Here is a 21824-nt window from a genome sequence, read left to right as displayed (position 1 = left end):
GGACCGGCGTGCAGCGCTGCTCCATGCTGTGGCAGACGGCAGGGGTGGTGCAGTCCCCCCTCCTGCTGCACCCCCATGCACCGGTGCCGCTGCCAGCAGCCGCCACAGGAGCAGCGTGGGGCTGCGCTGGCGCTGCCGGCTAATGACAAATCAGCTGGTGGCCAAAGTACAATTACCAGTCGTGGCTGGGAGCTGCTCCCTTCCAAGAGAGCTAATTGAAAATACACGGAGGCCATTATTGGTAATTAGGGGGTAGCTGCTGTTCAGCAGGGGAGAGTGGCGTGGGATGTGCACGCAGCGTGCTCACCCCGACCCCCCTCAGCTGCACCTGGGTGGCTGGGGAGCCAAGCTGGGGGGCCTCCCCAGCTGCTTCCTCTTAGATTGGGAAGATTCCCAACGGGTTCCAAGCAAACAGGGCGAGTGGGAAGGGAGCTGAGCTTCTGGGACAGAGCAAGGCTGAGGTTCGTGCTGGGGGAAGCCTGCCTCCCATTGTGATGGACTCCCTGCAGCCTCGCCGGGCTGGGCCCATCACGTGCCCGGGAAGGTGCAAGGTCCAGCCGGGCAGGGATCGCGGAGCCGAGGGATGGCAGCCGGCTGCGACATGAAGCTCCTGCTCTCCCTCCTGGGCATCCTGCAGCTCCTGGGTGAGTACGCCCAGGGCCCGGCCGCCGTGGCGAGCAGGGGTGACCGCTGGGCGACCTCAGCCCTGGTCCGGAGCAGAGCTGCAGGCTCTGTCACTCCCAGCGTGCCTGACAGGCAAACGGGAGAAGGCATTTCCAGCCGGGCACGGGGAAGGCAGGCAGGGACCGGGGCTGGGATGGCCGTGCGGAGCCTGCTGAGCCTCTCATTTGAAGTCAGCAGCGCTGCGCTGCAGGACACGCTCCCTGTTGAATATGCATGTAGCTTTGATGTTCAAGGACTGCGCTTCCCGGGAGACAGGGCCGATTAAATAGCACACTGATACTTCCAGGGCTGGGAGGGTGCTGGAAGGCGCGGGGCGAAGGGGTTAACCTCCGGCCGGAGGAGCCGCGGCTGCAGCCGGGCGGGAGCGGAGCCGTGTCTAGGGTGGGCCCGGCCCGGCTGTGGGCTCGCTGGGCCTGCGGGCCGTGAGGCTTTGTGCCATGGGGCTGGCCGAGCCTTTCGGCTGCAGCTCCGACCTTCCCGGGTGGCAGGGACACGAGGGAACCGCAGCAAGGATGGAACAACTTGCCACTGCCGTCCGGTATTCTTTTTTTTTTTTTTTTTCCTTCTTAAGCTCTTTTTTGCTCTGAGCCAGGAAGGTGTTTATGCCCACAACACTGCGAGCAGCTGCTTGGCTGCAGTTCTTAGCGCCGGTAATGTTTTTATTCCCTCTCGGAGGGTTTTGAAGAGCACACGGCACGGGTGTGTTCGCTCGGCCTGAGGGCTCCCTCAGGCACCCGCAGCCCGGCGTGAGGCAGGGGAGCCCCTCCGCGGTTGCACCTGGGCTCCAGGACTTTCATTCTGGTTAAAAATACATCGTTTCCGTCCATCTGGAGATGGCTACTACAGCCAGCGGTCTCAGCAGAGCCCCTGGCACAGTAAAACAGCGCAGATTGCACCTCAGGGTGATCCCTGTGTTCTGATAGAGCCTCTGCAGCCACATCGTTTGGAGGAGCCGGGCCAGGCTTTGTGCAGCGCCTTCCTCTCAGCTGGAGCCATTCCGAGCCCCCCTGGGCTGGGCTGACCTTCCCTCTCCAGTGCCCCAGCCCCTTCCACCACGGGCTTTCTACATATTTTCTAATTTTGTGGGTCTTTCTCCTTCAGAAAAGACGATCCATTAATATTACAAAAGTAGGGTGGGGTTTTTTTTTATCGTTTTCTCTTCTGTGTCTCATAATCACTTGCCTGAAGCCATTTAATTCAGGCTTCTGGAGATTCATTCATCTTCAGCTGAACATGCATCCCCCAGCCATGCCTGGGAAATGTCAGGCTGGGAGGCTGCTCTGCTGTGCTTGTGCAAACAGAGAGGTCAGACTGAAAATCCCCTCCCGTGTCCTGTCCCTGGCCAGCAGGCTCATCCCTCTGGGGCCCCAAGGACAGGACTGCCCCTGTCCCAGGAAACCCCAAGGGGAAGAACCCTGTTTCCCAACATGTTTGTGCCTCAGGCTGAAGTACACTTACTGAATCCTCCATCTCTAGCTCCAAACACATGAAACCAGGCCTGTACTTGTGCTACATGTCCCATAGCAAATGCTCTTTCTTCTCTTGCCTTGTCTTAGTGGCATCACAGCTCTGCATGCCCACTCTGTACCTTCTGGAAACCAAAGGCTGAGGAGTCTTTACTTGTTTAATTAGTCTGAGTGACAACTAAACCCCCCTGCATGGATTGCTTAACTACCAGGTGTATGTTATTCTTACCTTTTGCCTGCAGGACATTTCCCTGCCTTCTGTCTGCGTGCTGAGTGTTTGTCCCTTGCTTCTCTTCCTGTCTGGGTGGCTAAAACCATCACCCAGCCAAAAAAAAAAAAAAATCCCCCATGTAGATAAAGGCTGTGGCTGCTCAGCTGGGACAATGCAGGAGCTGCTTTTGGATAGAAAATTCCCAAATCTGACCTATAAATGCCAAGCCATCCTAAAGCACCTCCCAGAGCAGGCTCGCAGTTCCTCCCATGGACTGGGTTAAACTGTTTTTTCCGTTCCCTCCCAGGTGCCACCACTGCCGTGTACAAGCAGTGGATCCCCAACACCAATTTTGAAACTGCCTCCAACTGGGATAAAGGCAGAGTCCCCTGTGCCAGGGATGTGGTTCACTTTGAGAAGGACAAGGTATAGATGTTTAAAATTTATTTTATTTTTGTTTCCACAAAACACCGTCAGGCATTGGAAAAGCCCCTTTACCTGACAGGGCAAAGCAGACTTTATTCTTGCTTTTCTTACAGGTTGTCTCGGTGTTCGTCAGGTCTCCCCACGCGCTGACAGACATGGTAAGGCATGGTGGGTGAGGGCAGGGCCAGCTCTGCAGCTCTGCCTGGTGGCACATTCCCCTCTCCACAGAGTCACTAAATTGTTTGGCTTGGAACGGACCTTAAAGGTGATCATCCCAACCCCCTGCCATGGACAGGGACACCTTCCAGCAGACCAGGTTGCTCAAAGTCCTGTCCAACCCAGCCCTGAACACTTCCAGGTGTGGGACGTCCACACTTTCTCTGGGAAGCCTGTGCCAGTGTCTCATCACCCTCACAGTAAAGAATTTCTTCCTAGGATCTAATGTCCTACTGTCCTCTGTCAGTTTAAAGTCATTCCATGGCCTTTGACACTTTCCTCCATGGTCCAGCCAGACCAAGGATGCCTCAGCTGAGGAAAGGAACAGGAGTCCTACAGTAGCCTGGATTTCTCTGTACATGGAACCAAAAAGCCCATTTCTGCTTGTTTTGGTTGGTTGGTTTGGTTTTGTTGTTTGTTTGTTTTTTGTTTGTTTGCTTTGTTGTTTTTTTTATTTAGGGGAGATGAGAAAGAATACAGCAAAATCTAATTTTATTTGAAAGAAATTGATTTTTTTCTCCTCAAAGGAGGGATAAAACCCCCTCCATGTGATGGAGAGTTTAGCAGTAGTTGGCTGAGGAGCACCAACCCACAGCATTGCTGACAGAGCAGGCACTAGCCCTGGGCAGAAGCTAAGTGAAGCTGACATCAAAATATCTTGAAATGAAAACAAACTGTTCTGGGAAATCCCAAAATGTTGCTTGAGAAATTTTCTTTCAAGTGCCATTGGGTTTTATATTTTTCTGTGGTATTTTCAGTCTAGCTGTGGCAGGATGGGCATGACACCCTGCTGAAATGTGTGTGTTGAGTGATATGAGACTGGGGGGGAGCTCAGCTCAGAGTGGGTTTCTGAGCAACCTGCCCCACATGAGGAACTCTGCCCCAGAGCAGGCTGACAGGAGCTCTTAATGGGCTCTTAATCTCTGTGGCTTGGAGGGTAAAATTTAACAGGGAGGAATTAAAGGGAAAAGCAAACCTTCTGCCCCAGCCTGCCAGTGGGCGATGGGTCATCAGTGAGCGAAAATTTAACAGGGAGGAATTAAAGGGAAAAGCACTGAGAGAGGGCTTTGGGCGATGGGTCATCAGTGAGCCCTCTCTCAGTGCTGGGTCAGGAAGAGATAGGCTGAATCCTGTTTGGAAAACCTCCTCCTCTAAACCTGATGAGCTTGTGGATGAGGCTCCTCTCTTGGTTTTAGGGCAGCTTTGCTCTTTTATTGGCCATTAAATTTGAAGAAGCCCTTGAAATTTATGTGGTGTAATTTGTTCAGGCTGTCTACGCCACTAATAGTTTTGATGCTTTAATAACGCCATGTGCCACGTTTAATCCCTCTACAAATATTTGGAAAAGATACTTTATTTATATGGCATTTTAAATATGAATTTTTGAAGGAAAGAATGTACTGGGGAAATACGTACAAATATAATGTAATAAATGATGTGGAATTTACCCAGAGAAGAGAAGAGCAAAATACCACTCCAGTAGATTTTATTTTACTTACAGATGAATGTATAATATTCTAAAGTACTTTCATCAGAGGCCTGCAAAGTGCATAATTGCAGAGCAGCGTCAGTCATTACTGCTGAGCCTCCTGCAGCCAAGCTGGAGAGCAGAGCTGAGCTGGGGAGAGGGAGATCCACACAACCTTTGCAAACACAAACCAACGTCCATGGCCCTGCCCCCTGCTCGGGTGGATGGCTCCTGTTGCAACTGGGGGATGGGTCAGGATGCCCCAGTGACCCCTGGCTCATCCCTGTCAAAGGATCCAGAGTGCTGGCAGGAGCCTGCGGGGACCCTCTGCTGCCTTGGGGTTTCTGCTGGCAGGCAGCTGCACAGGCTCCAGGGTTACAGTGAATTTTGCAGTCCCACTGCTGTGCAGATGGGGAGGACTGCTAAGGGGATCCGTGAGGGAACGAAGCATCACATGGGCTGTGAGGGCACCATTCCCCTCCTGCACTGAATTGCACTGCAGGTGAGCAGCCAACCCTGCCTATAACCTGTGCTGCAGCTCACACCTTCCTTCTGAGCAGCACTGCCCCAGCCATTCCCTCTGAACTGTCCCAGCATGTCTCTTAGTGAGGTGGTTAATATTTCTTTGTAATTTCAACTCAGGCACTTCCCTCCTGTTCACTGCCATGCTTTGCTGTCACCAGGTGATAGAGGGACTGCCAAGGTTAGGGATGAAAAAGGAATGAAACCCACCACCTGAGCTAGGCTGCCACTCATGCAAATGGCATGAAATTTGGCAACCAGCTGGTTAGAAAATGAATTGGTCATGAGGATTTTTGCAGGGAGGGTGGGCTGCACCTGTTCGGCTGCCAGCCACACGCGCTGGAGCATTAATCACTTAAATCAGCAAGAATACATTAAGCTTTAGAGTCACCATGGAGATGCTATACAGCCTTTGGCCAAAAAAAAAAAAAAGCAGAATGTTGTTTGCTATAGTACCATAGAAGGAAATTCATGGCTGAGGAGGGATTAGGCTCTCTGTGACTTTCATGAAGATAAGTGCCTGCTGTGGCAAGTGTAGGGGAGGATGCTTGGTGCTGGTGGTGGAGGGACAGCATGAGATCTCCCATCGTAACTCCCCAGCTGAGTGGAGCGCCAGGCTGTCCTCGTGTGTCACCATCGCTCCTGTCCTAGACATTCATGTGAAAGCTCACTTCTGTATGGTGAGCTCTCCAGCTCCCCTCCCCATCCACCCCATGTGTGCCCCAGCCAAGTGCTGGGAGATGCTTTCTTGGGAGAGGGCTGTTGGGACACAGAGCCTGCCTCCCTGCTCAGAGCTCACCCACTGAGCACCCAGCTCAGCAGTTATTTGAAGTTTCAAATGGATCCCTAATTCAGTCACACATTAAATCCAAATCCAGCTTAAAGCATAAGTGGCTTTGATGCACAACCGTTGTGATTAGGCTGGATTTTCTACAGTGTTTAGCTGCCTAAAGATGCAGATCAGTATTTAGCCAGCTTTTGGAGGTGCCTGAGACTAAATGTGCAGAAAAGATGGAAATGGAGGTGATGATGCCTGGCATGGGTGCTCCAGGGCAAGGCAGACTTTGGATTTGTTTGTCTCCTGATGGAGGAGGAAGACTCCTGAGAGTGAGTGGGCCCTCTAGCTATGTCTGTGCTTCCAAAGGGAGCCAGGCCAGGCTGCAGCAGTGAGCCTGGTGTTTGCCCCAGTAACACCAGCCCTGGTGCAGTTTGTCCCTGTGCCGGCCAGCACTGGCATGTGGGCCAGGGATGGATGCTGCTGCTTCTGTTTTCGGGGTGGCAGGGGTCGGGTTTATTCACATGGGCAGAGCAGCCTTGCTCGACCCCAGGGTCAGGACACTGGCTGGGGTTACTCAGCAGCCCTGACATCACATTTCCAGCTCTGCCCCATCCCCGAGCTCTGCTGTGGGGCGGCATCTGTCCCTACCCCCTCCCTGCCTGCCCCACGAGGGGCTGCAAGGCTGGGCAAGGCTTTGGAGTGGCACTGGGGTCTGACCAGGGACACTTCCCCCAGCCTTATATTTTTAGCCGCCTAATTGCGAGAGCAGAATGTGCTCAGCTTTGCTGCAGGATGCTCCCGCTCGGTTCCTGGCAGAGATTGATCTTGAAATGCCAATTGCTCTCCAGGGGCACCGGCTCTAATGAATTGCCACAGTTCGCGCTAGTCCCAGGCACCGGTGCTCCCTCCCCCACCTCTTCCCAGTCAGCGGGGTAATGAGACAACCAGAAAAGGGATTATTTTTCCTTCCCCTAAGATGAGGATAAAAAAATTCAGGGGTGGAATTCCAAGATGAAATCCTGCAGTCTTTCCTGTGTCAGCGTTTACAATGGAGGTGTGTGCAGGAAAGGAGTTCGGTAAAACAGCCATTTACACTCATCTCCCCGAGTCTATTTGCTCATTCCAGGCTGGTGTCCAGCAGGAGGAGTTACTAAAGTCTGATGAGCAGAGCAGCTTGCCAGCATCCTGGGCTGCAGTGGATGCTGGAGCCTGTCTGGCTGGGAAGCTGCTCCATGGACAGTCTGCCATCCCTTGACTGCTGGGCATGGCCCTTATGCACACGCCTCAAGCCTCTTTCTGGCTTTCTCTGACCTTGTCTGTAGAGAAAAGTTCAGGAAAAGGAGCTTAACTAATCTGAAATAGATTTGGCAAATGGCTTTAAGCCTCTCTCTGTCTTCTGCATACAGAGCTCAATGTCTTCAGCTACCCAAGGGGCTTCCCATGTCCCTGTGACACCTGATTTCTGTACACCATTGGGACCTGTTCAGCTAGAAGTCTGTTCTGGGCATTTGCAATTAAGTTAATGGGCTTTTTGGGTCTGTTGTTTGTTTTTTTTATCCTCCCATGGCTTTCACTGGGCCCTGTGGGAGGTTTGGCAGGTGCTGTACCAGGCAGCAGCTGTGTGGCATGGCCAGGAGCTGTAGCTTCTCTGTAGGGATGGGCAGGACTGTGATGTGTTGGGAACCTGATGTGTCACCCTGTGCCAGGGGATGTGGTGGCAGGGCCAAGTTGGCCAGGTGCTGTGGGGAGCCCGTGTGCTGAAGCACAACCTGAAACGTGACGAGCAGAGCCAGCAGGGGAGCTGGCTCTGGCACTAATGACAGCGCGGCTGTGCTGCTGCTGCTGGGCTGGAGGGGAGGGACAGCAGCCAAGCACCTCGTTAGCTTGCAGGGGATGACGCTGAAATGATGATATCCCCTGGCACTCCACTCCTGTGCTCCTGCCTGCTCTGGGTCAGAAGCAGAGGGGTGAGCTGTTGCTGGGGTCAGGGCAGGGCTGTGGGCATCCCCCATCACTGCTGATGGGGCCCATGGACAGCAGCACCAGCTTCTGTGCCCCAGGCATGCTGCAGCAGCCTGCACGAGCATGGCTTCATGGGGTTACAGGCTGCAGTTCTGGCCTGGTTTCTTTGGGAAGTTAAAGCCTTATTCTTTATGGGACCATGTGCCTGGGCAGGGAGGTCTTTGGGCAGCAAGGTGCTGCTCCAGCAGCAGGTGACCCTTGCACAGAGGTCTTGGGGTAGCAGGAGGTCATCCTGCCTTGCCGGGGACCTGGACTAGCTTCTGTGGGATCGAGGGCTGTGGCAGGAACGGGCTGTCTCTGGCAGCAAACTGGGGGTGTGGAGTGGCTGAAGGGAAGGGCACTGTCCTGAGGGTGTAGGTGAAAGCTTCACCTGGACCAGAAGGTCAATAATTGAAGCCCCAGTACTGAACCCAAGAAATGCTGGGCTGAAAGTGAGCCCCTGGCAATGCTCCAGAATTATCAGAGGAATCCAGATTATCCAGATCACCTGTGGATGATCCTGGCCCTGTGCCTTTCTGGGGTGTCAGCCAACTGCTGGATATCACCCAGGCATTGCCACCAGCTGTGCTGAGACCCCCAGCAGACACTGGGAAAATCCCTGCTTTTCCCACCTGTGGGCAGAATGGGCAGGGCCCACCCGGCTGCTGCCCTGGCTGCCTGCTGCTGCCACTGCCCCAGCAGGGCTGTACTGGGAAAGATGGAATGGAAATAATTTCCCTTGTGCATTATTGCTTGTGGTGGGTTACAGCAGTCTGTGTTGGAGCCATAGCCCACCTGCAGCCTGTCCCAGTGATGTTTTTCAGTGGAGGGCCAGCAGCACCAGGGCCAGCAGCTGCTCCTGGGCTGGGTGCCAGGCAGGGGGATGTACCCAGGGGTGATGGCTGCTGACCTGCCTGCTGGTGCAGCTGTGGAGGCAGCACTGTGGAGCTCAGTGAGCCCAGGCAGTCTTAGTGTTGAGTGATGGGGATGGTGGCACCATCTCGTCCAATCAAGGAATTCAAATGCATCAATACTGCAAATAAAAGCAAGGCTGGGGGAAGACCTGGCTGCAGTCACAAGTGTTGTTCACCCAGGTTAAAGCACAAGTGCTGCATTTTTCCTGGCCTGGTGATGGTGCCATGCCAGTCACAGTGCTCCTGTCAGTCATCTCAGCCTGATGCTTGCGACTCAAGGATGTGCCAGAGGCTGGTTCCAATCAGAGGCCACCTGACTGGAAAGCCATCTCTCAGGAATTTGCTGTTTTTCCTTTCACATTTTGGAGGTTAGTTTCTTCTTCACTTATGCATTGGGGGAGCAGATTCTTTCTGGTACAGCAATGCTGGGGCTGGTCCAAGAGCCACATGGGGTCTTTCCTCTTTTTTATTTTTTTTTTCCCCAGACTTTGATAAGAAAAATTATGACTGTGCTTTGGTTGTCATTACACTTGATAATGATAACTGAGGAGATAAGTGATTTACCTGTATCAGGGATGGAAAATGACTAATGGGACTCTAAACACTTGCTATATTAATGGCCCTGGAGTACAGGTTGGCAGGAGGAAGGGAAAGCAGATGAAACTGCCAGCTTTTTGGCTTTGGTCCACTGGTACCTGTCATTGCTCAGTTCAAAATGTACTTGGAAAGTGGCCCAACCTGTATGCAATTTCCATACTAAACTCCCAAAGGTAGAAAACCACTGCCCAACCAGAGCGTCTATTTGTCCTCTGCAGTGAGCTGAGATGCTTAACTTATGTTAGGAAAAAAGAAAGGGCAAATTATTTACAAAGATCCACTGGATGATGGAGACACTCCTGAAACACTGCCCAGTGGTGAGAATCTCAGGCAGGGCTGGTGGTGGATGTGCAGCACAGCTGCCTCAGTGGGCAGGGAGCCGTAGCTGCAGGGCCCAGCCCCAGAAATTCCTGTGGCAAAGCAGAAGTACAGAGCTCTTCCTGAACTTCATGTTTGTGGAGATGAGGTGACTCTGTCCCCTGTCTTGCATCATGTTGTGTTGCATTTTAATTCCAGGGCTGGTGCTTGCAGTATTTGGGTAATCCCAGGGTGTGAAGGGACATGGTGTGTGCTCACTCTCATTTCCCTGCCACACTGACACGCACATGAGCAGCTTCCTCTGGAAGGCCAGCCAGCCTGGGGTTTTGGCCTCAGCAGTGGAGGGGGATCTCCTCTGGTGGCTGGAGAAGCTGCATCTTGTCCAGAGAGCTCAGAGGCCAGTGTCTCCAGAGCACAGGTGCTGCAGGCATGGGACCGATTTGGCATGAGGCAGATTTGGCCTGAGACGATTCTCCCAGCTCTCCTCTTGCGTAGAACTGGTGCTGTGTCCTGCTGGCCCATCCAGACCTGCTTACCCTCCCAAGCACATGCAGGATGCCCAGAGCTGACTGCTGTGAAGAGCTGGTACCCTGTGCTGGTGAAAGGATCTGCTGCATCCCATCCAAAGCCCCACTCTGAGCAGCTCAGATGGCCCAGCAGCCAGCTGGCCACCCTTCCTGCCTGGCCCTGCTGTGCACAGCCAGCCGCAGGGGCCAGCCTGCAAACCAGGCAAGAGGCAGTGCCCAGGGGCTCCAGGCTGCAATGGCCCAGCCAGTCTGGAAGAAGGGACGGGGCTGGCAGTGCTGCTGGCACTGGCCTGAGCATGGGTGGCAGCTGACTGCTCCAAAATGTCCCATCACCTGCTTCTGCCTGAGCTCACGGGGAAACAAGCCAGGGCACTTGAACCAAAGTACAGCATTTTGTGGTTGAAGCTGGTAGCATTGCCCTCACCCAGCTGAATGCAGGCCAAGTTCTGAGCCTCAAAACAGGCATGTTTTGATGGCTTTTTCATCTGCAGCTAAAGGACGTGATGCCTTTTGTATCCTGGCAGACCTTTCAGCCTTTTTCAGTGCTTTGGTGTTGGACAAATTTCCTCTAATCAAAAGTAATAGAAATTCAAAGCACCTGATGGCAGGACACAGGCTGTGGTCTGATGGAGCAGTGTCCATGGGCAAAGGCTTCTTCCTGGCTGGGGGAGACTCTACACCCTTGGGGCATGTTGCCCCAACCTCAGTTATTCCCAGTGTCATCCCCTCTTGTCCAGCCCAATGTATGGCATTGCTGGGTCCACAGCAGATGGTGCAGAGGAGTACTGTGGGTCTTGTCTTGGTGACAGCCACCCTCTGCTTGCTGTCCTGGCTTCTCATGGTTCCTGAACCAAGAGAGGGGCACCAGGGCTTAGGCCTTCAAAGTGCTGCACCAACAAGGCACTAAACTTCTTAACAGGTGCCCACCTACAGTTGGGGGTGATGAGCTTTTGTCTTGTCCACCTCCCCCATCCCTTCCCCATGGTGGCCTCTGAGTGGGACCGAGCATCCTCAGGCAAGACTTGCCAGGGACAGAGAGCTGTCATGGCCACCATGCAGCAGTCAGTCATAAGTCTTGCTTTCTCTAACCTACATACATATTTAAAGACCAGTTAAGTAGATGAACCTTAAAATCCCATTTAGCTTTTTCTACCTGAGCACAGGACCCTGTACATTGGCATAACTCAGTCTGGGAGGGCTTTCAGCTGCTGTTGGAAGTGATGCTAAAATACTGGATGGACCAAATTAGAGAAGGATGCCTTGAGCATCACTGACTCTAAAATACTGGAAGAAGCCATGACTTTCCCTCTGCAATTTCTAAACGTAAAATAAGATGGGCTGGGCTGAATAACCTGTTTGCTGTGGGTGAGTTGCCTGAGTTGATCTTTTGTCAGGGCTTGTCCCAGAGTTAGCAGTGCTGGCTGGTGACCCAGGTGGCCACAGTTGCTTGCTGGAAAGGTTCCCATGGCAGAGCTGAGGTTCATCAATGGGTGGGCCCTGCAGGCTGAAGCCAGGTCAGTACTGTGGTCCTGTCTACCAGCTGGTGATGTCCTACCCAACAAGAAGAGAGTCTGGCTATGGCAGGCTGCTCCAAATGCCACTGTGTGTTTCCCTTAGCTTGTGCTCAGTGCAAATTCACTTCCTGACACTGTACCAAACACAACATGAGCCCATGATTTATATGTTGTGGGGCAAGCACAGCCCCTGGAGGTAGGAACCATTAAGTGAGGGAGCATCTGGCACTTGCAGAATAAGGTTGGGTTTTTCTTGGTGTACCAACCATGTATAAATCCATTCCTGAGCTGCTGCGAGTGTGTACCAGAGGAGGAAGAAACTGTCAAAGAGCTTATTTTGCTTTTTCCTGTTCTTGCTCCTCTGGATGCTGTTCTGTGTTGTGGAGGATAACATCATGCTGCCTCTCCCCATTGCAGGATCCCATCCATAAAACCAGGAGCTGATGCTTTCCCATGTACATGGGGCACGGTAAGAGTAGCTCCTGATAACTGTAAAGTGCCTTGGAGACTGTGAGTGTAATAGGCAGCCTAACAATTAGCAGTGCTATTTGGTAACGAGCCTGGGTGGCTGGCAGCAGGACAGTAACACTCTGCATCCTTCATCTAGTACCTGCCCCTGAACGGAGAATTCGTGCTGGCAGCTGGTGCAGCCTTCACAGCTTTCGACGGCAGCTGGGATCCAGGCTGTGACTCAGGTATTTAGTACCCATCAGGCTGTGATGAATCATGTAAATTCAGCCCAAATACCTCTACAAAGGTCCTACCTCAGAGCAAAGTGAATCACTCCTCTTCAATACTTACCTTTCCTTTGATGACCTCCCTCACATCAGATCTTTTTTTCCTCCTAGATCACCTGTCTTCTTAAAAGGTAATTATAGTAGGGAAGCCTTTGAAGTTGTAGCAGAGAGGTAAATATTGTTTGTATTTTCCCGTGTCTATTAAGCATGTAGCCACATCAAAGCCCTTATTTTCTCTGCCATGGTGTTTCTAAAGAAACAGTTAGGAGTTACACTCTGGTGAGCCAAACCATGGCCATCACAACAAGCTAGCCTTTGGCCCCACACAAACATCCTCCCCTCCCCCAGCCCATGGCTGAGACAGCAGCTTTGTGTCATTGATGCCTGCTTTTATCTGAAAGCTATTTTCTAGGGAAGTGTATTTTGGGTGCTTAAGAACTACCCCATGCTTTCAGCAGCGAGTAACTTTTTAGTTCCTCTACAGGGAAGGAAGTATTCAAACAGAGCACCTGTGCCTGCCCTTTGAATGGAAAAAAAAAAAAAAAAAGAAAAAAAAAGAAAAAAAGAGAGAGAGAGAAAAAAAAGAGAGAAAAAGTCTAAATCAGTCTCCCCAGAGGAAGGATTGTATCTTAAGACTGTCTGGAGCCAGTCTGAAATCCTTCATCCCTATAATTTTTTTGTTTTGGGGCTGTTTGCCCCCCAGCAGGGATGCTCTAGCATCTGTGCTTGGCACTGGGCTTTTCCTGCTGACCATGCACTGCTCCCCTGAAATCAGCTGGTGTTTCCAGGACAGCTTTCACAAATAGACTTCTCTAAAGCATGATTTCAAAATGAATGCAAATAATTCAGTCACTAAATACCTGCATGCTGGTTGAATTGGTAAAGGTTCAGCTGCTGGGAAGGGAGAGAAGGAATCAGAGCACTGCATGATAAGACTAACCAGTAGGGAAATGGTTAATGGTTAAATAATTGATAGTTAAATTGAGCACTGGCTTTGGGGTTGCCGGCTCCAGGGAATAGGGCTGGTCACATTTCTGCAGACCTGCCAGGCTGCTGGGAAACTGGGGCATGAATTATCACAGCCATTTTTATCAGATTTAGCTGTTACTCAGCATTCAGGCAGATGTTCTCCTCCTTAACCAGAAGGATGAACTTTAAAAAATGGGGAAAAAAATATCCTGTGGGATCTGGGCCTGGAAGCCTGCAGACAGATGTGGGATTTGGGCTGAGACCCCAGCCCTGAGTTCTGGGAAGCTTTGCCAAGCTCTGGGAAATGCCTGCAGTGGGTGCCCATGAGGGGGATGCCAGGGCCAGCTCTCAGCTCCCTGCCCGCAGAGATCCTTCACTTCAGGCCGGACAGTGCCTGGTTCTACCAACCCAGATGCATCTGCTGGGGCTTTGGCTTTGCGTTGGGGTCACGCTCAGCCTTTTGTGTCCCTTTTGCAGGTGGAGCAGCGAGGTTCGCTGACGCTGAGCACCGCGCGTGGTTCGACCCCACGCTGTGGCGGGATGTCCGTCCCGGCGGGGCGCTCAGGCCGAGCGCGCCCCTCTTCTCCGTGCATGAGGAGCGCGTCCCGTGCCGCCACGATGATGTTATCTTCCAGCCAGAAACCTCCTTCCGGGTAAACACCGACTCATCGCAGCCCGTGATTCACCTCCGCAGCATCTCTGTCATGGGCCAGGTAAGGCGGGCAGGAAGAGGAGCTGGCTGGACGCCTTCTCAGCACAGCCCCGAGTGGGGGAGCAGCGCTGTACAGGGAGATGGGGCACTCCCGCGGGGCTGCAGCTACATGAGCTGCTGCTGCTGTGGATGGCCTCGATGGCTTTTTGCATCAACCAGTTTGTTATCGGCTCCCTCCCTGCAGTGTGGGAGTGCAGGCTGTCTCACTGTGCGTGTTTAAAAAGGGCCGATATGCGCAGGTCAAACCTTCAGCAAATGGCAGCTTCTGTGGCTCCCAGGGGTCGCTCCCATCCCAGGCATGTGTCTGCAGCCGTGCTGCTCGGGGACCCTCTGGGGACACCTCCCTCCTGCCCCCGACCTTAACATGGCCTGTGGCCCAGTGATCATCTCCCAGCTTTGCTTCAGCACTGCTCTTTAATTGATTGGAGGGATAATTATAGAAGCGCTGGCAGCCTGCTGTGCCTCAGCCCGGGAATCAGGGTCCCCAGGAGCCCTGTCCCTCCTGGTTGGAGGAGCAGAAGATCACAGGCGCTGCAGCGGTAAACACAGGCTCCTTCCAGGAGTGGGAGATGCGGCAGGCGTTTCATAAGTTATTTATTATTTCTGCTGCTGCGCTGGCTGGGATCTGCCATTTCGGGGCCAGGCATTAGGTAGCTGCTTTTTGAGTAATAGACTCAGTGCCCAGGCAGGTGCAGGCAAGTCTGATCAAGGCAGCGCCCCAGTGGAGCTCACCCCAAGCCCACACAGCCCCAGGGATGCAGAGGTGGATGATCTTGGGTGCTCAGAGTGATGCTGGTCCTGCTGATGCTGCAGACTACCCCACAGCACATCAACCCACCCAGTGACTGGCTGTCCCTCAGGGCAGGGGCTGCTGCTGAGTGATGAGATGGAAGGAGAAGGTGCTTTTCATGAACTGACCATTTGAGCTTCTCTATCCCTTTGTACCCAGCCTACTCTGTGCTATGTGATGAGTGTTTTCATCCCAGGGCCTGAGAAATCTGCCTGTTGTGCCAGAGCATGGAGACACTTCCTGTGGAAGAGAGTGGGTGAGGGAATCACCGGTGACTTGGCAGGATGAGGCTGGTCAGTCCAGCTCAGCCTTTGCTAATGCCAAGCACATAGAAATTCTTCCCAGACAGAAGGAAACAGCTCAGACCCAGCCCCCTTTCTCCTAGTAGTGAAAAGCTGGTAACTTGAATTCTCTGAGCCAGCAGAAAGGTGGAAAGTAAAAGAAGAAAAGGCCCAGCCTTCTCATTGTCATTATTTTTGGTTTGAGAGAGTTTTTCTGTTGGTCCAGGGGAAAAGATGGAATGGGTGCATTGGCAGGGTTTTCCCACTGCCTGCAGTGGGGCTTCCCAGTGATGGCCATCGGATGTGACACCAGGTGTCTCAGCAGCATGGCTGGGTGCCTGGGGCCAGCACTGGGACCTGTCCTGGGGTACTCACCTGCTTTGCTGCTCTTCCCTGCACAGGAGCTGAGCACCCCATCATCCTGGGCTGAGTACCTGGAGGGCCCCTCTGCCCCGCTGCAGTTTCATGGCAATGGCACTCTCCAGGTGACAGGCACTGGCTGTCCTGATAAGTCTGGCTGTGCCTGCGGGAACACCCTGGTGAGTCTTCCTTTTCCCATTTTGGGGGCTCCAGTGCAGTTTGTGGGACAAGGACTGACTGCCCTGCTCTCTTTTAGGATGGCCCCCGCATCTGCGCAGCCCTGCTCAGGGCATCAGGGAGCCAGTGCCCAGAGCCAGCGTGCCAGAGCCCTTTGCAGCCCCTTGGCCACTGCTGTGGGGTCTGTGGTGAGTGGGGGACACGACCCTATTCCTCCTCCCTGCCATGCCAGCTGCCCCAGCCTGCTTCCCCTGGCTCCATGGGGGAAGTTGGGAGCAGGGACTGCTTGCTGCTCTTTGTAAGCTGAAGTTTTGCTGTATCACTGCTGCCAAGGGTCCCATCTGTGGGTCCCATGTGCAGATCTCATCGTGCCACCTTCCCAGCACGTCTCTCTGCAGAGATTCTGGCTTTTGGGAGCCTGTTCTGAGTCGCAGCCCTTTGTCCCTGCTTCTGGTTTATCCTGTCAGGATGTCACAGATTGTCAAGCTAATAGGGCTCTGCTGAGTTTATGCAGCCAAAAACATGCAGAGAAAATGCACCCTTTTCCACTGCAATGTCAGCTCCCCAACAGCCAGCTTGTTTAATTTCATTTAAAATAAAAGCATGCAGATTGACAGCGTTCTCTTACAATGGATGCTCCTCCATTAATCTGCATGAAATGTTGCTAGGGGCAATTTTTCATGCACAGTTGTACCTGGATACTTGGCATCCAATATTTGGTATGTCATACCAAATTCATTAAAATGGCACCATATGTTTCTCCAATGTGCTCCTAAAAGCATAGTCCCTTACGGTCTTTAGGACAATTTAAAATTTCAGCAAATGCTTAATTGTATTTTTTTTTCCAGGAAAATATTTGTCTCCATGACTGCAGTGCAGTTTTGTGGGGAAGCATGGGGAAGCACAGGTGTTCCCTTCCTCTCAGCCTTCCCCCCAAAGCCAGGGTAGTGCTGCTGCACCACAGCCTCATGGCCCCAAAACCCAAGACATGAAGAGCTTCCCAGAGGCATAAGCAGGAGAAAACTTTCCTGGGAACTTCTCTCCGGAATATGTTGGAAAGTCAAAAGCCTTTTATCAAACCCAGCTGACAAAAAGACCATCAGGGGAGGTTTCTCTCTGAGCCCAGCCAAAGCAGTTGCCCAGGGTACCAGAGGGTCCTCAGTGCCTATCGTGGCAGTCAGAGCTGTGCTGCTGTGGCTGCTCTCTGCCCACACGTGGTGAGTTTAATGTCTCTCTGTTTTCTGGCTGCAGGGGCCACCATTAACCTGGATTTCACTCCTGATTTTGACCTGCAGAAGTACCAGGACAAATTGGTCCAAGAGTTGCTGAGCCAGGTACTGAGCCTGTCAGATTGGGAGGGGCTAATGAAACCACAAGCCACTGGCCACACCTGCCAGTGGCTTGATGGCTGTGGGACTGTCTGGGGCATGCAGTCCCAGCAGTGCCAGAGGTGCAGCTCACTCCCCAGCACCCTGCAGGGCCCACACTCCCCGTGTGACCTCTTGGATGTGCCTGCTTGCTGTGGGAGCTGGGTCCTTGCTCCCCACCACAGCCCCACCATCCGCTGAGCTCAGGGCAGGAAGAGCTGCTGGCTTGCAGTGGGGAAGGATGCAGTGGGGCTTGCTGCTCTAGAAAACAGAGGAGAGCAGGTCTAGGTCCCAGGGGAGCTCAGTGCACCCAGCTGGGATGGTGCAAACCTGCAGCAGGGCATTCCCTGGCCTCTGGCCATCCCTAGCAGGCAAGTACTGGTGGGTGACTGGCACTGGCCAGCTCTCAGATGCTCTACAAAGCATCACTTACAGCATGACATCCCTGCTCTTTGCCAGGGGCTGCTGGGGAGGAGATGTGCTCTGTGTTGCACTGGGAGGTTCGATACCAGGGTATTGCTCTATTGATCCTGAGCTGAAAGCTGTCTGCCTGCCCTCCTTACAGCCACACATCTTAATACAGCTTTTAATGGGTGTGATACATGAAATTGCCTTCTCAGCTTGCTCTCCTTGCATGGGGGCTCTTTGCGTGCTGGGTGCTGGTCACAGCTTGGGAGAGAGGAGATGTACAAGCCTCTCCTTTGGGAAATGCAGCGGCGCTGCCGTGACAGGGATGGCAGCTCTGTGCTGGGGCTCACGTGAAGGTTCAGGTGGGCCTTGCAGCTGCACCCATCGTGGCTGTCTGGAGTGTGACTGATTTTTTCCTACCCTGTCACTGGATTTACGTGTCTCCTTGTGTTTTGGGAAGCCCAAATACGCTGGCGTGCAGATGGCCATATCCAAGGTGCACAGAGCACAGACCTTCCTGGGCGTCGTGTCCCGAAGCGCCGCTCCTCTCATCCAGATCGTGCTGATTGATGACAGAGAGGGAGTGCAGGCGGGCACCGCTGCGGAGCAGCTGGCAGCAGACATCATGCAGAGCATAGCACAGCACGGTAACACCCCTGTCCTCCTCAGCAGGTGCCCTGCAGGGGCACCCAGACCCACTGCTGGCCAGAGCTTTGTACTCCCTGCCAGCAGCCCTCATGGCCAGTGGGGTTTGAATGTCTCTAAGGATGGAGATTGGACAGCATCTCTCTGCAGCCTGTCTGCACAACTGACCATCTTTGCAGTAAACTAGTTTTTTATATATAAATACTTAGATAAATACAGGTATTTAAGTGGAATTTACCATATTCAGCATCTGCCCGTTGCCTCGTGCCCTGTCACTGGGTGCTGCTGAGAGGAGCCTGGCTCAGTGCTGCAGCTGTGGCTCACCAGGGCAGGGCAGGGCAGAGTGGAAGGGTCAACATTTACCATATTCAGCATCTGCCCGTTGTCTCGTGCCCTGTCACTGGGTGCTGCTGAGAGGAGCCTGGCTCAGTGCTGCAGCTGAGAGGGGCAGGGCAGAGCAGAGTGGAAGGGTCACTTCCCTTGCCCTGCTGGCAATTCTCCTCCTGCAGCCTGGGATACCTGTGTGCTTCCATGCCATGTCTGACCATGACCAGCTGAGTGCCTGCCAGGGCCCCCAAGTCTGCAGAGCTGCTCTGCAGCCAGAATGCTGCTTGTGGAGGCAGACAGTGGAAGCTGGCAGATGCTGATGGGCACACAGGTCACAGCCAGGGGAGCTGGTGGTCATTTTGTGGGTGGCAGACCCACAGGGGCTTGTCCCCATTGAGTCCATCCACCTGTGAATCCCATCCCTGTTCCCAGGGAAAGGCAATCAACCAGGCAGGCAGGACGAGACCCAGCTGAAGGCTCCCTGTGCCATGGGTGTGGGGATGTGTTGCCCTGTACAATCCTCATCCCTTTTTCTTCCCAGGTGAAGCTCTCGGCATTTCAAGTGGCAAAATGGAAGTGGCCACTGGCAGCACTGCCAGCGGGCACGTGGGGAGCCTCCCAGTGAGCAGGATCACAGCAGGGACAGTCATGGGGCTACTCTTCAGTCTCCTGCTCCTTGGAGGGATCCTCTTTCTCTACAGAAGGGGAAAGCTGAGGTAGGTATGGGGCTTCTGCCAGCAGCAGATATTCAGGCTGCCTCTGCTTGGGAGCTGCCAGCTCAGGCTCCTTCCAGCCTGGCACACCGGGCACACAGTGCTGCCCAGAACTCCCAGAGAGGGGCATGCCCTGGCACCCTGCTACCCCCAGCATTACTGTTCACAGAACCACAACATGGGTTGGGTTGGAAGGACATCCAAGATCATCCAGTTCCAGCCCCCTGCCATAGCCAGCAACACCTTCCACTAGACCAGGTTGCTCAGAGTCCCAGCCAGCCTGGCCTTGAACACTTCCAGGGATGGAGCATCCACAGCTTCTCTGGGCAACCTGTGCCAGGGCCTCACTGCCCTCACAGTAAAGATTTGTTCCCAATATCTAATCTAAACCTGCCCTGTGTCAGTTTAAAACTTGTTCCTGCTCCTCATGGTTTTCTGGAGGTGAGGTGGCTGAAAGGCACTTCTGTACTCTTGGACTGTTGCTTCACTCTCCTCCATGACCAGGAGGAGCTGCCTCTTGGCAGGGTGCACTGTGCTTGGGTGGGAGCAGGGCTGCTGCAGCTTGGCTGGAGCTCTGCACAGCCTAGTCATGGTGCCTGGTGACATCTCCTGTTCCTTGGCACCATTAATTTGCAGCCCTGCTAGGGAGGGGAGGACTGAACCTGCCAGCAGCTCAATAGAAATGCATCAAAATAATGCAAAATACTTGTCCCACAGCTTCAGAACTGTTAAAGGGAGACAGCATCCAAGAGCAAGTGCAGCTTCTGGTGCATTGCTTGTTCACACAGCATGGAGTACAGAGTGCAGGTCCCAGGGCAGGGCTGGAGGGTGCACCTGACTGCACCACAGCTGGGGACTAGTCAGAAGTACCCCCTCTCCATCACCATTTTCCCTCACAGCGTGGATATGGGGCCTGGCAGTGATTAGGGCATCCCAGCAGTGCCCATGGCAGGTGCTTGGGGCACCCACCTCTGCCTCTCCCACATGCACCCTCCACTTGTGGAGGGTTTTGCAGGGTACCCAGCTGTGGGCAAATGGAGTTGACTTAGCACACTTGATAACCAGGGGCCAGGAATTGTTTAAATTTGCATGTGCAAAGTGCACCTGTGTCTGCCAGGGGGTGCTGAGCTCCCTGGTGTGGGGCTGCTGTGTCACAGGCTCACGAGTCAGGTTGTTTGTTCCCTTCTGCCTCCTCCACTGGGATTTGTCACCATGCAGCAGTGGCTCTGGCCAGGAGCACTTGCCCTGCTGCTTGACACGTGCTGACATGATATTTCCTAGCAGTAAACCCATGCCTTCATTTAATTTCTAAATAAAACTCCCAGACCCATAATTGCTACTTGATGATTTATTTTTCACTGATGCTTCTTTGGATGCTGGACAGGCCTTTGAAACCAGCTCTGTCAGCAGCAGGAGGGAATTTAGTAGTCAGTAGCTACAGGAGACAGAACTGAACACGAGCCCAGGGCCTGTCCCTTGTGCTGCAGGTCTCCCTTATTTCCACTGAAAGGGGCCTGGCAGAGCTTCCCTCAGAGCTCCTGAGGGGATGTGCATGGGGCTGCTGCTGAGCCCACCTGCAGCAGGTGCCCAGTGCAGGGGAGTCCTCAGTGACTGGGACCCTTAGGATAAAAGTAATGAAGAAAATAATACAAGTAGTGATGGTGATTAAAATGATAATGTGATAAAAGTAATGATAAAAGTAATTAATAGTTGTTGAGATTATACTGGGAACAGGTGTCAGCTCTGTGGCAATTCATTTAGGCCACAGGGAAGGAATGATTCCTCCAAAGTGAAGCCTGTGCTAGAGTTGTCTGCCTCTGCAAACTCCTCCCTCCAGAATGCAGGTCCCAGATCTCCAGGCTGAATGATTTCTGCTGGATATTGCTGCTTTTCCCTGGGAAGGGCTACAAATACCCCATTTCAGTACCAGCCTCACATTTTGCCCCTGTATAATTTCCCATCCACCTCCTAAGGACTCCAGGTTTCAGCTGGGGGAGCTGCAGGGATGGGAGGGTTGTGGATGGTGATGCCCAGCTCTTCCCCAGGATTCCTGCTCTGCGCCAGACCCACCCCTGGCAGAGAATGGAGGAGCCAGCGTCCCCTGCACCAGCCAGTGACAAAGGCTTTGACAACCCCGTGTTCAGCGTGGTGAGTCACCACTGCCAGGGACCCTGGGGTGCTCGGGGCATGGGCGGGAGCTGCTGAGGGCTGTGACACTTCCAAAAGCCTCTTGGGGTTACCCTGAGAGGGGCCCTGCTTTCCCCAGGCCAGGAGGGGTTTTGGGACATTCCTACTCTCCCTCACCAGCTTCTCAGCTGCTGCAGGGACTCAGCCCTGGGAGGGTTTTGCCCAAGGGTTTTGCTTCTCTTCCCCATCGCTTGTTTTTCCTCCTTTGCTGTTGCAGGAGCCTCCAGATGTTGACCTTGGAGAAGTGATACCCAAAGATCTCCAGGTGTTCTACCTCAACCCTCTGTACGATGCCAGTGAGACAGAGACCTGATGGTGTGGACTCATGCTGGGGGTAGACACCACTCTCTTGGGGATATCACCACCTCTCCAACCCTCACAGCTCCTCACAGTCCCTCACATCACTCCTGCTGGGATTCAAGCCAGAAGCAGATCCCACCTGAATAAAAATGTCTGTGCAGTGAAGGAAACCATAGCAAACCTTCACTGCTGGGACTCAGTCACATGGA

General features: G+C 53.3%; 1 protein-coding gene across 2 annotated transcripts; it reads left to right on the top strand.

Annotated features, from left to right (window-relative positions):
- The first annotated feature begins 439 nt into the window (after window positions 1-439).
- AMN (amnion associated transmembrane protein) lies at window positions 440-21824 on the top strand. Of its 2 annotated transcripts, none has more exons than XM_039712702.1 (12): window positions 440-644; window positions 2669-2787; window positions 2901-2945; window positions 12250-12340; window positions 13826-14061; window positions 15533-15670; window positions 15748-15856; window positions 16920-17002; window positions 17904-18090; window positions 18957-19131; window positions 21174-21276; window positions 21533-21824. In XM_039712702.1, the coding sequence occupies exons 1-12, from the start codon at window positions 584-586 to the stop codon at window positions 21626-21628; spliced, it is 1443 nt and encodes a 480-aa protein (XP_039568636.1). In that variant the 5' UTR covers window positions 440-583; the 3' UTR covers window positions 21629-21824. The 2 variants fall into 2 exon arrangements, with proteins under 2 accessions (XP_039568636.1, XP_039568637.1); XM_039712703.1 differs by having other exon boundaries at window positions 441-644; window positions 12250-12337.

Source organism: Passer montanus, unplaced genomic scaffold, assembly GCF_014805655.1.
Source record: "Passer montanus isolate IOZ18808 unplaced genomic scaffold, ASM1480565v1 scaffold27, whole genome shotgun sequence".
In the NCBI taxonomy this organism is placed as follows: Eukaryota; Metazoa; Chordata; class Aves; order Passeriformes; family Passeridae; genus Passer; species Passer montanus.
This window is presented reverse-complemented; position numbering and strand designations above follow the sequence as displayed.

Bases quoted from the DNA above. Each gene is read 5' to 3' on its own strand.
- AMN (XM_039712702.1), top strand. From the start codon at position 584: ATGGCAGCCGGCTGCGACATGAAGCTCCTGCTCTCCCTCCTGGGCATC. The intron at 2,946-12,249 runs GTAAGGCATGGT...TCCTTCATCTAG, and splicing joins CCCACGCGCTGACAGACATG to TACCTGCCCCTGAACGGAGA. The intron at 12,341-13,825 runs TTTAGTACCCAT...TCCCTTTTGCAG, and splicing joins TCCAGGCTGTGACTCAGGTA to GTGGAGCAGCGAGGTTCGCT.